The sequence below is a fragment of the Chanos chanos genome, chromosome 12, assembly GCF_902362185.1.
Source record: "Chanos chanos chromosome 12, fChaCha1.1, whole genome shotgun sequence".
Classification (NCBI taxonomy): Eukaryota; Metazoa; Chordata; class Actinopteri; order Gonorynchiformes; family Chanidae; genus Chanos; species Chanos chanos.
Window position 1 is genome coordinate 13,519,548 of NC_044506.1, and position 13,677 is coordinate 13,533,224.

A 13,677-nucleotide genomic window follows, 5' to 3' on the forward strand; every position below is an offset into this window, starting at 1 on the left:
CGCTTGTTTGCAGTGATGGCCTCTAAAGCTTGTGCAACAAAATATTAGGTTTGAGGTCCCATCATTTTTGTCCATGCCAATTTCACTTGTCTTATTATTTAAAATATTCTGTTGAATCAAAAGCAAAGTATGGAATAAACAATGATGGATGCCAATTACTTTTGTCAGTTTCAAGTTATTTTTAGAGAAAATTGTGGGCTCTTCTTTTTTCATGGAAGTATACCTACAAATTTGTCCCCATCTGTATCTAGACAACATATTAGGTTTCTCTGTTCTCCACCACTTGAGTGCACTATAATCAAGTCTTTAACAGAGGATGGAGCACTGGAGTCAGTGCATTTGTGGCTACTGGCAGTCTGCCTTGTGACTGATACCATGTTTAATGAAGATAGTCAGTCAAATAAGAAACTTTGTTCCTTAAAATACTGCCCTGGTAATGTTAATCTGAAACTGATAAGCTCAAGAAGGTGTTGTGCTATAACCTTACTTACATTCCTTGTTCTGTTTATTCAAAGATCAGAGTAAACCAGGCCAGAACAACCACCGGTGACGACGGTGCACCTGTCACATTGCGGACTACGGTTTACCAACCCTTTCATAACATCCATAGATGTTTGCAGTTCTTCCTTCTATCTGTGAATATAGTCCAAAACACTTGTCAGTTCAGCTGTTGATTGCGGGTTACATAAACGTGGCTGACTTCCAGAGTTAATACAACCGTGATAGCCTGAGAGGTCATCAAGGGGCCGCTTTCCCGATAGCAAGGATTACCGCCGATATCTTGGCTCTGTGCTTCATCCTGAAGAGGTGGATGGTATAATGCCACATACCATGAGACTGTGGTGGACCCAGCAGCTGTATGATGTAAAACACGTGACCCTCTCACAACCTTGAGAAAAAATTCTCGTTGTCAAGGCTGTTAAATCTTTTAAACATTCTATATTATACGGGGTCAGATTGTTCCATTCTGGCTGTGTTTCTGAATGTGGATCTCTGTGTCTGTAGAGGCTTATTATATCAGGACTTTCATTCTTTGAATGTTCTGTGTGGCTGGCCTAAAGGCAAGTTCTACTTTATATAATTGTGCAGTGCGTGTCCTAAAGGCAAGTTACTCTTACACACACACACACACACACACTATATATATATCTATATATCTATACCTCTCTCTCTATATATATATGTATATATGATGGTTATCATTTGTGATCATGTGTTGGTGTGTTCTGCTTTTGCTGTGTTCTGTGTTGAGTAGTGTTGGGAATGTTTGCCTGAGGACAGACGTCTTACGCGGACTGCTCTCATGTCTTTGAAGAAGGGCGTTGAGTTGCTCAGAAACAGCTGAAGCCCAAATTGAGCCTCATCTGCCACACTCAACAGGCACCCAACCCCCTTCCACCTTCCACAGAAATGTGGTCAAAGGGAACAGCAAGGAGAGCGAGCGAATCTGGACGCTGTTGCTGTCCGTCATTATCATCTCCCCATCCGTCAGTGCGGCGGTATAAAATTGGTTTGACAAACGGCCCAAGAGCAAATGTTATTTCAGTGCCTGGGCAGGGATGAATAGTAGCATTGTAGAATCTGCTTCTCTTTTTTCAACTTTCATGTTAATTACTATCACTTAATGAATAAGGATAGAAATCGTGAGGTTTCGTCATAGGAATTTGGGATCTATGCCTTGTAAAGGGTGTGCTCACATAATGACTTGATAACAGAAGTGTGACGTGGAAGTCAGCATGGAGTACAGGACAAGAACAAATCAGCACATATGGATGATTCCAAGCATCTCCCAGTCCAAACTTCATCCTTTATTTCATCTTGATAAGAGTCATTTTTACGAAAGCCAAGTGTCACGACTCCCACGGTGTATAAAGGAGGCAGGGCTTGTCCAAAGGAGAGAAACCGGTTTCTTATGTTACATAATTCAGTAAATTATGTAAGAAATGTACATACATTAGTAACACAAGATTTGCCTACAATAAGTTTTCCTTCATGATGATCTTTATAGAAACATGAAAGAGTTGCATTTGATCATGTGGTACTGTATCAAAAGTACAGGACCATTAGATTTGCTTTCATTCTATCACACCAGAGAACGGCTACATATAAGATTTTGTTTTTATTTCATAAATAACACTGAACAAGCATGATACAGTGATAAATATTTCTTTACACACTGTAAAATTCTCTGTATTACAAAATGTGTAATGCACTTGATACATAAGGGAGTAGAGGGGATCATTAATAGTACCTGAATTGCCTTCATCCAAAATTACATTTGTACCATATTGAAATGTGCTGTACCCATAGCCTATAATCTAAGATCAAGACTTGTCAGGAGCTATGAAAGACCCCCAGTGGATTTCATAGAGTTCCATTGTTGCATAACTATGCTTTTCATTAAATTGAGCCAATAAATTAAAAGCCAGAACACTTATGCAGATTCTACACATGGTCCTACTTACTCATATTCTTATCATCTTCCATAAGATTTAAGAAGCAACAACATGAGAAATTAAGGTCCATTAATGACTTTTTTTTTTGCATCAGACATGACAGGCCTTATGTCTTGAACATCTGTCTGAGTTTTCTGTCCATGTGAATGTGATGTTCTAACATACCGTAGGCAACAAGTGTCCAGTCATGTCATAGGCAGCAAAAAAAGGTACAAGGCAGGCTGACATCGTAACACAGGCCCAGGAATGTTAGATTTGTATGTGTAATTCGGATGACATTTCAGCTCCATCGGCTTTCAATTATTGCTAAATTCACAAAAAGACCCACTTACTCTCTGAATTAAAAAAAAAAGAAAGAAAGAAAGAAAGAAAAGGGTTCTGTTTCCGTTATCGGTATATTTCATCAGATTTTTCTCTCTTTTTTTTTTTGGACGACAGAACCATCAGCAAGGAATGTGTCCATTTGTGCATCATGTCTCTGCTCAGCTTCGCAAACCAAAAGGATGAACACTTCTCCGCCCTGAGAAGTGGTTTTTTTTTTTTTTTCCTCCTTCCCAGGTATGTAAACGTCAACAAATCCAAAAGAGTAACCAAAAAGTGTGTAATGTCAAGTTGCAATATTATCATTGAGCCCTTGTAAGCATTTCACTCAGACTCTAAAGTCTAAGTAGCAGCAGAACTGTAAAATAAGGACATCAAATACATATAACAACATGAAAACATTTACACAAAAATATTAACTTCTATAGTATTCAGAGAGCCAATGATTGTCAGTTTTCCAAATGGCTGACCTTTATGAATTATCAATGTCAAGGTGAAAACCCATACAGCATGGAAATTCAAACGTATTCGTACAAAGTACACTTAAAACTAATGTGCAAAACCAAAAATAACCACTGAGAATGTTATTAGAATAATGACTATAATTTAAAACTAACATTTCACAATATTTTAAGAAAAATGTGTTACATTTATAAAACCAAAATAAAATGAAATAAAATAAAGAAACAGAAAATAAAAGCATCACAACACTTTTGACAAGCTTGACTGTTAAATCCATGTTAATCAGGATGAACACGGAGGAAAAAAAAAAAAAAAAAAGAGAGAGAGAGAGAGAACTTCTAGGCACTCTGGGGCACTCTGGCACAAAGACTCGGTTAAATTCAGACTTCTGCACCGAGGGAGCTGACGTTCCAACGTCCAATCAACCCAAGAGACCCCTGGGGTATAACCTATGAAGTGTCTGTGCTGTTCAGCTTGTTAACAGAGAACCCTGGGCTAATTTAAACACGTAGAAACCCAAATACGACACGCAAAGCTCAAGAGAGTTCAGTATGCAATTATCCTAATCTCTAAAGGGGAAAATGCTAAGTATGCCGCGATTCCGTGACAGTTCAAACAATGGAATATTTGACTTGGGTTGGTAGGGTTCTTTATTCTGTCATTAATTCATGGCTATTTTCTCATTTGAGGTGTGTTCCCAGATTGTGCATACGTGGGAATGGAATACAGGTGCTGAGGACAGACTCATGAAAAAAATTCAATATACTGATCTCAGAGCAGAGTAATTCAGGAGCTATGAGCCGGTAGAAAAAAAAAATGTAGAAAACTGAGTTCACATTATTTTCCAAAAACAGGGGGACTTGATTACTGTAAAACTTAAATCTTTCATCAGTCAATTCAGGGCACAATTATTCATGACAGTTCAGTTTGATTAGTGTCAGTATTCATAAAGCAAATTTTCTAAAACAAAGTGAAACTCTGCTGTCAGCACGAGTATATATTTTTTGATAAAGTAAAAGCAGTTTCAACCACAGCTAAAGAATAGACTGTACCTTACATTAACCATTTTGTATAGTCAGGGGTTTTTGGCAGTATCCCTGAAATATCCTGCTGAGAAGTTTGTCTCTCATTCCATCTGTTCCCCTCAGAACTGCAGAACTGCAAAAATGATCCCTGCTGGGCTGAAGTGTTTCATAGTCAAGGTTTCTGGTCAGATGGAATAGGCTAACAGCTGTTACTCTCACCCTCAACATTACAACAAAAATGTTGAAACACTAAACAAAAATGCAGATAATGCCCTTAATTAACTTGACGCTCCCAGTTAAAAAAAAAAAGAGATAGAAAGAAAGAAAAAGTAACTTAACCACACCAAAGCTGTGGCAAAATGCATGAGAACGAATGAGATCCAATTGTCTTTAACAAGACTGCTGACTTCTATCAACAGCTAAATCGCTTATAGATATAAGCATCTATCTGACATATTAATTCCTACCCTACAACACTGTAGCATTCTTTACATGTACATAACTCACAAGCTTTAAGCCTCTTTACTCTTATTTATTTCTCTTTTTAAATCTAATTTAAATTAGTACCATCAAAAATACGTTCAAAACCAAAATGTACTGCAAAACTACCTCTTTAAACATTGTATCTTGGTTCAATTATTTTTAATACTGGCCCAGTGTTCCCACGCACAGGGGGGAAAATTCTTGACTAATGGTCATTTGTGGCGAACATGTACGCAGGTCTTTAAAGTCCTTGGCCGAAGCGACGACAGACACCTTCGCCAAGTACGCAGCGGGACCGCGCGACGCGGCTAGAGCTCACGGCAAGCCGCCAGATGTCAGCCGTCCTGACCCGACGTCTACGCGTCGCGATTCCAATCAGGTTTTTTTTGCCACCTGACAGAAAAAAAGGGATGAAACCCATCTCTGCGATGTTGACGCGAGACGTCAGACCACGTTGACGATCACTCCTCCCGCAGATGCTCTTTTGCTGCAGTACGTGGAGCTGCTGTGGTTGGTCGTGCTGCCGTTCATGTACGACGTTTTCAACTCCATCTGACAGGCGGCGATAGCGGCATTCAGTTCCACTTGTGCGCGATGCACGACGTAAAACATCAGACCTATACTGATGAAAATCTGTGAAGGGGAAGAGAGGCGAGAAATCATGAGATGGATAAATGCCAACTCGCCCTCTGAAGACGCAGCATGATTGAAAAAAAAAAAATTTATGTGGACTGCAGAGGTGGGACTAAGTCATTGTTTGGCAAGCAACAAGTGAGTCTCAAGTCCTAACGATGAAGTCCCGAGTCAAGTACCAAGTCAAGACAGAGAAGTCCCGAGCAAGTCCCAAGTCAAGGATTACCAAGTCCAAAGTAAAGTCCAAGTGCTGAACCTTATGTTTCAAGTACTAAACAAGTTATTGTGCACTCTTCGAACTAATTTAATGCTCTTGCAAGTTTGCCTGCGTGAGTGAATGAGTGAGTGAAGTGTGTGTGGGTGAGTGAGTGAGTGAGTGGGGTGAGTTGCTTTTGCAGTATGGATTTCAGGGTAAGCATACCGCTAGCTCAGGATGAACCATTAGATTTACAAAAAAATCAAACTGGACAAAAGTCTGTGAGACGTTTGTGCAGAATGTAGACGTAATATGATGCCGCGGGAGCACTAGATTAAAGGTAGATATTGCAACCAATTTGTTAAGAAAAGATTGTGCTACCACACTGAGTGTGTCGAGAGCTCATTGTTTTTGGGTTGATAGTCTAGCTAGAGCTAGGTAGACCCATACTAGCTCTTATCTTGCTAGTTTAAGCCATGGCTTACCAAAGATTACTACACAGATAATTATAGGCTACTTAATTTACCGGTCTTTGTGCAGCCTTAAGTGTCAAAGTTGGACGTTATTGCTTCACCATCATGTAATTTTGATCCCGCATGTTTTACTCATTGCCACCCGTTTGCTGTTTACAACAGCGTAGTCTTAGATACCGAATGCAATAAATCCGATGTCTCATTTTCTTATCTGCGCGCCAATGCCTCTCTCTCTGCTGCACATGCAACGTCATCGGTGTTCTGAAGTCCCGTGTGGGCAAGAATATCAGTAAATAGCTGCACACTTTTTTGATAAAATGAATAAAATTTAATATTTTTACCTATGAAATGTGTCAAGTCATTACAAGTCAAACAGGGAAAGTCCGAGTGAAGTCTAGAGTCACTGGTATTAAAGTCAAAGTCGAGTCTGAAGTCATCAAAATCGTGACTCAATTCTGACTCGAGTCCAAGTCAGGTGACTGGAGTCCACACCTCTGATGGACTGTACTGCAAAATTACAGCAACTTTCAAAAACTGTGAACTTAGAAGTGTCTATTATAGATATTTAGTTGCATTGCTCTTCAATTTTGCTAGCTCTGACATAGTGAGCTATACAAACACTCCCACTGACACCAGCTAATCACTTATAGCTAACTTTATTAAACATTTAGAAATTACACACTAACAGCGTAATGCGTATTCCAGCCAAACTAACTGCAGAACATCGGATAGGGGTTCTAGTATCTCGTGTTTAATTGAACTGTGGCAATACTATCCTCGCCAGTGTGGGGCAGGACACAAATAATGCATGTTAGAGGAGAAAATTCAAATTTCTCAGAATCAGGACACAGTTCAATGCATCTCAACATGGGTTCACAAGCAAAAGAACAGTGACTGTGTGTAGACAAAAGCTCACCTGTAGACTGAATACAAAGTATCCACTGATGCTCTGTTCAGCAATGACATCCTCCATCGTGCGTAGTGTGGTCCCTAGGTATGAGTTGAGTAGCTGCGTGGGAAGTAACCCCACTGAAGAAGCCACTAGATAATTTGGTAAAGATACATCTGTGATCTGAATGGACAACAGAGAACAGGGTAGTCAGTACCATTGCGAATCCATTCAGTTATGTTTTCATAAGGATTAACCCTCTTTTTGAAGGCATCTTAAACGTCATAAAGTAGTACATCTTCTTAAAAATCTCCTCAGATTTGCCTTTTGAAGTTTGACTTTTGGTCTTTTACAGGGTCGTAACTCCAGATGCAATGTTTAAAGTTGACTTGAAGGCGCAGATGGAATCTCTCCTGCACAGATTTCCTATACTGTAATACAGGCTGGTCTGAGCAGTCTGTGTTCACAGGGGCAGATGCACGGTAGCTTTGCAGCTGTCTGCTGTTGAGAGATCACGAGAGCACTCAAGAGCCGTGCCAAATTTATTCCAGACTTGGGTTCACTGATTTAAGATCAGCAGCAAAGGGAAAAAAAAAAAAACACCCAGTGGCAAACCTTTTAAAAATCTGTGTCTAACTGGGATTTTCTGTAAGTTTTAAAGGATGCTGACCTTTTCCTATCAGACCGTCCAAGCCTTTGGTCACAGCCTGTTTTACACCTTATATGTACAATACCACAAAACAGATGAGCATTGCACTGATCAAAAGATCTTGAGGAAATTATTTTTAATACACACACACACACACACACACGCATACACAAAAAGAATATTTTGACTCCCACAGTGCTTAACTGTTGTTTCTAAACAGTAACCCTTAGGCGCTAATATGAAAACATGACCTGTTTCTGTAATTTAGCAGTTCTGAAAGGAGCTTTGCGGATTGGTATGCATGTATAATGTAACATGATGCACACTAGTCCTGACTATGTGCCTTATTCTCAACTGATGCCAAGAAACTATTTTTTCTTTCCCCTCTCTCTCTCTCTCTCTTTTTTTTTTTTTTTTTGCTTGCAGTGCAGTCTACATCGTGTTAGGTTACCCATATAATGCACTGCATTCTACTTCAGCAGAAAATGCAGGGCACATTGAAATGTAGCCACCTCTAGAGAAAGTGCTTACTGAGGGAAGAGACAACATAATTCTAACATGACCTGCTAAGTGCTGCCGTGCACTATACGTTTGGATCCCTTCGTCGTTTGCGTTGTGTGAAACAGGGAAATAATGCAGACTAAATAAACTTCCTGTAGGCTTTCAGACAGAAAAAACACGCAAATACTGGCCAGGCCCCAATAAAGAGATGTTAGTATGTAACCCTTATCCACCCAAAGTAGGAAGATAAACAAAAATTTTTGTTTATTGGTTGTTATGGTACCCAAGCACATCTTACTCTAAACAATCGGGCACCTGCAATTTATTATTATTGCTCTTGTTGTATGGAAGCAACATGTAGACAGAAAGCTATGAACATTATATTCCGGCCATGACTTGAGTGACAAAAAAAATCCTATTAGCTAATCATGAAAATTCTGTCCAATTAGAGCTTCAGAGAAATCCCCCCGAAAACTAGCCCCAGAGTTTAACGTAAGCTATTAGACTCGAATGTCAAAAAGATCTAATCACGCTGGTAATAGCAGTGTTAAACAGCTTAGCTTTCACTAGCACTAAGCAAAGGGTCAAAAAGGTGACGAGTGGATGAGGCGAGTCGACTTTAACCTTTGCACAAGGGATTCGCATCTAAGTCTCTCAGGACAGTTTAAGTCCAAAGTTAGCCTAGCTGACAAACAGATCCTGTTAAACGGAGGCAACGTAAATCATTCAACCTAGATAAAACATCTGCTTCAGAAGGAAACAGCAAGTTAAACAGTACTAACTTAAAAGCGCTGGAGGATAACCATGCCTGCAAAGCTGCACGCATAAATTATTGTGTGAGCTGTAGAAAAGTAGTCAAACTCGACACACACAGAGTCTGACTCAACAGTGGTATCACAGCCTGTCATCTTGCGTGTGTGGCTGGCTGAAAAACAACAAAGCCTTTTTTTTTTGTTCACTGACTACATGTGCCACTAATAAAAATGATGCATCCTAAGTGACAAATGGTTAGTCTATGAAAGAAAAACATATGCAGATGGTCTGTATTAAGAACATTCTGCCATAGTTGTGGTTGCCATTTTTAGAGTCGTGAGGTCAATTTACAGTCAGATTCATTATGTTTGATAGGTCATTATGCTGTTTCAAGGTTTGCTAGCAAAGAACTGGCTTGGTTAATTATTACGTAACTGTATATGACAGCTACAAACAAAATAAAATGTTAGTACTTCAATACTTCCATAGCTGTTTTTTTTACCCCTGAATTGAATTTTCCTCGTGTTAACAAATAATTAACAAAACTATGTTTTGTATGCCTAATGTGTTATGTCACAGTTTCATATGTTTATTCTACAGTAAAAATGAACACAAGGTGAACTGGTGAGTGCTTCAAAAAATTCAAAATATCAGAAAGGCCATTGAAGGTATGTGGCAGAGACTTCCTTACAAACACATGCTATTAGCTCTCATGGTATAACTTTGCACTTTTATTTCATTCAATGAAATATGTGGGCTGTTTGTCAAAGTAATACCTTTAACCTACTTTTCTCTTTTATTTATTCAGTACTGTTAAACATCATCATTTTGTTTGCTCTCTGCTCTACAACAAATAGGCTACTTGTGTAAAATGCAAATAAAGTAGGTAAGTAAACACTGGAGATTAATTATTTACACCTATGGTCAAGAGGTTAAGTAGTTAAAGCTTAAAGGCTATGAGGCAGAGATGATCTGTGTGTTTTATTGTCCTTGGAAATGAAATATCAAATGGCTGCCCCCTCAAGCGAACAGCCTCAGCTGACATTTTCTGGATTATCATACCGTCATGAAACATATGCAAGCACACAAGTGAATGCACCTTGGACCACGCGTGTAAATCATACAGATTAGTCATCCTGGTTTATCAAAAATCTTAGCTTCGTTTAAAGAGACGTGGTAACGTGATTAACTTGTATGGGAAGAAATATTATGCAAGATTTCAAATTAACAACCTGGAAGTTTAAAGGTGTCGAGCAGTGCTTTCTGAGAGGCAAATTTCTGTGAAACTGAACATTTGAACAGAGCTGCTCATTAACAAGTTCCAACACATGTATGGTATGCTTTTGGTACAGCCAATCACAAAAACTTTACGTGGAGAGAGCATCTGATTTCAGTCATATAAATTAAGACTAAGCCGAAGATACATTAAAAATGACTTTCTTCCAAATGAGCTTGGTCAGTCCTCTTGGATATCACCCCAAAAATCAAGGTTCAAACTAACTCGTATAAATACATTGCAAAAATACCTCTTGTAGTCACCACAGAAACACTTTGTCAAAGTATTTTCATGGGTGTGTCAGTAATACTCACCGAAAACACAGCATTTTGGAGACCAAAAGGTATCGGTGTGAGTCTTGCTAAGGCCACAACTTTAAGTCCACTTCCACCCTCCACAACTCGTATGACAGCGCTAAGTTGTTCACTGCTTCCAATCTTGCTCAAAACCCAGTCTGTCAGTAACCGCTTACAAACCACATGAGCGATGAAAGTCCCAATTAAAACTCCAACCATCACTAGGCCCATTCCCAATACAAAGCCATACAGGTAACCTGCTGCCACGTTTAAAACAATGTAACCCCAACCGCAGGGAAAAGACACTGTTATTAAACCGACTATGAAAAGCATGGCGCCGACAAAACTGTCCAAACTTTCAACCCAAAGCAGAAGGTCCTTCAAATATTGGCGCACAAGAGCCAAAGATGAGAAGCAGACAGCAGTCAATATGCATGCCAAGAGGGCGCTTTTAAAGCAACAGGTGGTAATGCAACACGGATGCCTGAAGTCCCCGATGAAGGACACCCCAGTGTCGTTGATGCTTTCGAGGTCTGACTCTGATTTCCCGACGGTGCCTCTCTCATCAAAGGCATTACATATTAAAATGTCTATTTTGTCGCAGTCCATTGAGTCTGGGGTTCGCTGTAACCAACGGTTCAGCTGAATCTGCCCCTTTCCTGCTGCATGTTTTAAGGTTTTCGCGACGATCGCCAAGGTTGCTGACCCAGAGCTCCACATGTTTGCCCTCTCAAATGGGTACCGCCGCCGATTAAACAGTTCAGATTAGACGTCGCATCCGACCTGATGTTGAATCTCTCTGGCCGTGACTTGGGGGACTTGAAGTGGTTAGGTCTGGTTAATTGAAGACAAACCTCATATCAAAACGACGACCACAAAAAGAAAAAAAAAAAGAAATCAATGCACAGCACCACAGACTCTCCGAGATTATGACAGGTCGAATCGGCTCGTCGCAAAGCAGGCTAGCACACCACCACGCCTTTTCGTTTTAATTTGAGATCACTGTCCAACATATCCGTATCATTTATCTCGGTAAAACCAATTTAGGATCATACCACTTCAAGGATTTATATTCCTTAGCCTCAATCTGTCTCCCTGAAACAAATGCCATACTCTCAGACATCATAATACAACGTCGAACGAGTTCAAGCAGATGTCAGGTTAACACGAACGTCTCTTTTTGTTACCTGAGATAATCCAACGTTTCAGCACAAACCCTCACATCCTCTGCATTTAAAAACGTCCTAAAATCAATGTACAATTCCAACTTTTCAAGCTCCCTAGTTTTCAGTAGCGCACATCATTGCAGTACTCCACAGTTATGTGCGTGGCCAAAGTCTTGCAGCTAATCCATTTTTATAGTTCCCACAGTTTGATACAAAATGAACATATCCGAAGAAAGCGCCAGCTCACACAAAGATGCTGTTTAGTCAGACAGCTTGACGTCCCATCACTTTTGTCCTTCCCCTGGTCTTGCCCGCAACAGTAAATGATGTGTACGCTTGCTATCGCTATTCATACCACTGTTTGTTTCCCAGAATTCCAAGCTATTCATGTGACCAAAAATTCTTCGTATCCAACCCCACGTGACAGAGTACATCGCGAGATTAGAAGCGCACATCGCTCCAATTGCTGCGTTGAAACAGCTGTCCTCTGGTACCAGTGATATCTGAGCTGTTGGTCCCAGACCGGATTATATAATCATGTACAGGGTTGTCCAGTTAACAATCAGAAAAAGTGCTACATAATGTTATGAAAGGCATCTTAAGGAACTGAAATTCAAATTAGACAAATCAAGGCCTTATTTGAATTTCTTTAAGTAATTTCACTGTCATTGTAAATGACTTTGCCGGCTGAAGCTCCACCACCATCACTAGCTCTATCTTAGAATAGTTGCCTCGAGTTCAGAAAAAAAAGTTCAGGTGCTGTTCATCAAGAACTCAAGGAACTAGCAACGAACACGATGTTCAGCTGCGTTCTTTTGGCAGTTGGGAATTACTCCAGCTGTTCTGTAGTCTACACGGTGTGTCGGGGATGATAACAAAGACTTTATCGAGTCAAGACAAAGTTAAATTTCAGTCGTGAGACCATTTTCCTCCATTTTAAGATTTAAATAATTTTGATTTTCAAATGTTCGCAGTTTGCAGTTTCTTATGGAAACTTAACAAAGTGGTCAGACATTTTCATGGACTTGACCGAGGCTTAAGACATGTGAATCAGGAAATGGGCAGCATAAGAATATTTTTCAATTTTACTTTTCTTCTTGAGGAATAGCATGCACACAGGAGCAATGGTGTGGCAAATAAACGTTTACGCTTGCATTTTTTACATCATTGTATGACCACAAGGGGGCACTGTAATCTAATATTTGTATGAATTCCTATTGTCCAAATTAGTCCATTCTTGGCCAATTCTTATTGCCCCAATCAGTCGACTCAGTGAGCTGAACTGTTTGCATAAAATCCATACAAGGCTGAGTTGGGTTCTAACAGACCAAAGAGATAGCGAGTAAGATCTGAAATAACAATATCATATCAACCTACCACATTAACAAAGGTTGTGGAAACAGAATTATGCCGAGCATTCCTTATATTAATGTCACATTAGACGCCCTGCGGTAATAATCTGGCGGTGCGTTGTACAACGTGAAATTTGATTTCGCTGCGTCCTTCATCTGGTATAGTGTTGCACAAGCAACTGTAACCTCACTACTTATGACGAGTGAATCACAGTTATAATATTTACAAATGGATGATATTAATGTCAATGACAAACTGTCTTTTTAACGGTTTAAATGGCTTTAAAGATAACTAAAGTGAGTTCAATTGCATACATAGCTGGAACCATACACAAGGTTCTCGAAAACTGCGTTTGAATATCGTTATTTAAAAATGTTCGTTTGTTATATAATTTATTATGGCATGACCCATTCCATTTTCTTGAACGAACGATAATACACTTATCTTGTCTTATCTAAAACTTGACATTTGGCTCATCTCTGTCATATTTGTACTCATGTTTCTATCTAATGAGGTTTCTGTGTTTTTGATCTCCCAAAATAGGTAGCAATCGCACAGGAGCAACTGAATTGCAGGAAGCGAGAATATCGTCCTCACGATGCGCACGGTATTGAAGGGACCCTACAAACCCTCTCCGACAACGCAGGGCATTCCTCTCACGCGCCTGTTGCATGAGATGCGCATCAATCTGCTGCTTTAAGTTCAGACGCAGCGCGTACGGGAGACGTGTCAGTATTAGGATTTT

At 39.8% G+C, this 13,677-nt stretch overlaps 1 protein-coding gene across 2 annotated transcripts; it reads right to left on the reverse strand.

The window, feature by feature from the left end:
* Positions 1 to 1,995: 1,995 nt before the first annotated feature.
* Positions 1,996 to 11,883, reverse strand: tmem64 (transmembrane protein 64). Of its 2 annotated transcripts, XM_030789235.1 has the most exons (4): positions 11,601 to 11,883; positions 10,432 to 11,247; positions 6,966 to 7,121; positions 1,996 to 5,380 (listed from the first exon to the last, which is right to left on the reverse strand). In XM_030789235.1, exons 2-4 carry the CDS (start codon positions 11,131 to 11,133, stop codon positions 5,192 to 5,194), a joined length of 1,047 nt encoding a protein of 348 aa, XP_030645095.1. In that variant the 5' UTR covers positions 11,134 to 11,247; positions 11,601 to 11,883; the 3' UTR covers positions 1,996 to 5,191. The 2 variants fall into 2 exon arrangements, with proteins under 2 accessions (XP_030645095.1, XP_030645094.1); XM_030789234.1 differs by having other exon boundaries at positions 10,432 to 11,883.
* Positions 11,884 to 13,677: the final 1,794 nt, after the last annotated feature.

Coding starts and splice junctions, on each gene's coding strand:
- tmem64 (XM_030789235.1), bottom strand. CDS start 11,133: ATGTGGAGCTCTGGGTCAGCAACCTTGGCGATCGTCGCGAAAACCTTA. Junction 7,122..10,431: donor TCCAAAATGCTGTGTTTTCG/GTGAGTATTACT, acceptor TTGTCCATTCAG/ATCACAGATGTATCTTTACC. Junction 5,381..6,965: donor ACTTTGTATTCAGTCTACAG/GTGAGCTTTTGT, acceptor TCCCCTTCACAG/ATTTTCATCAGTATAGGTCT.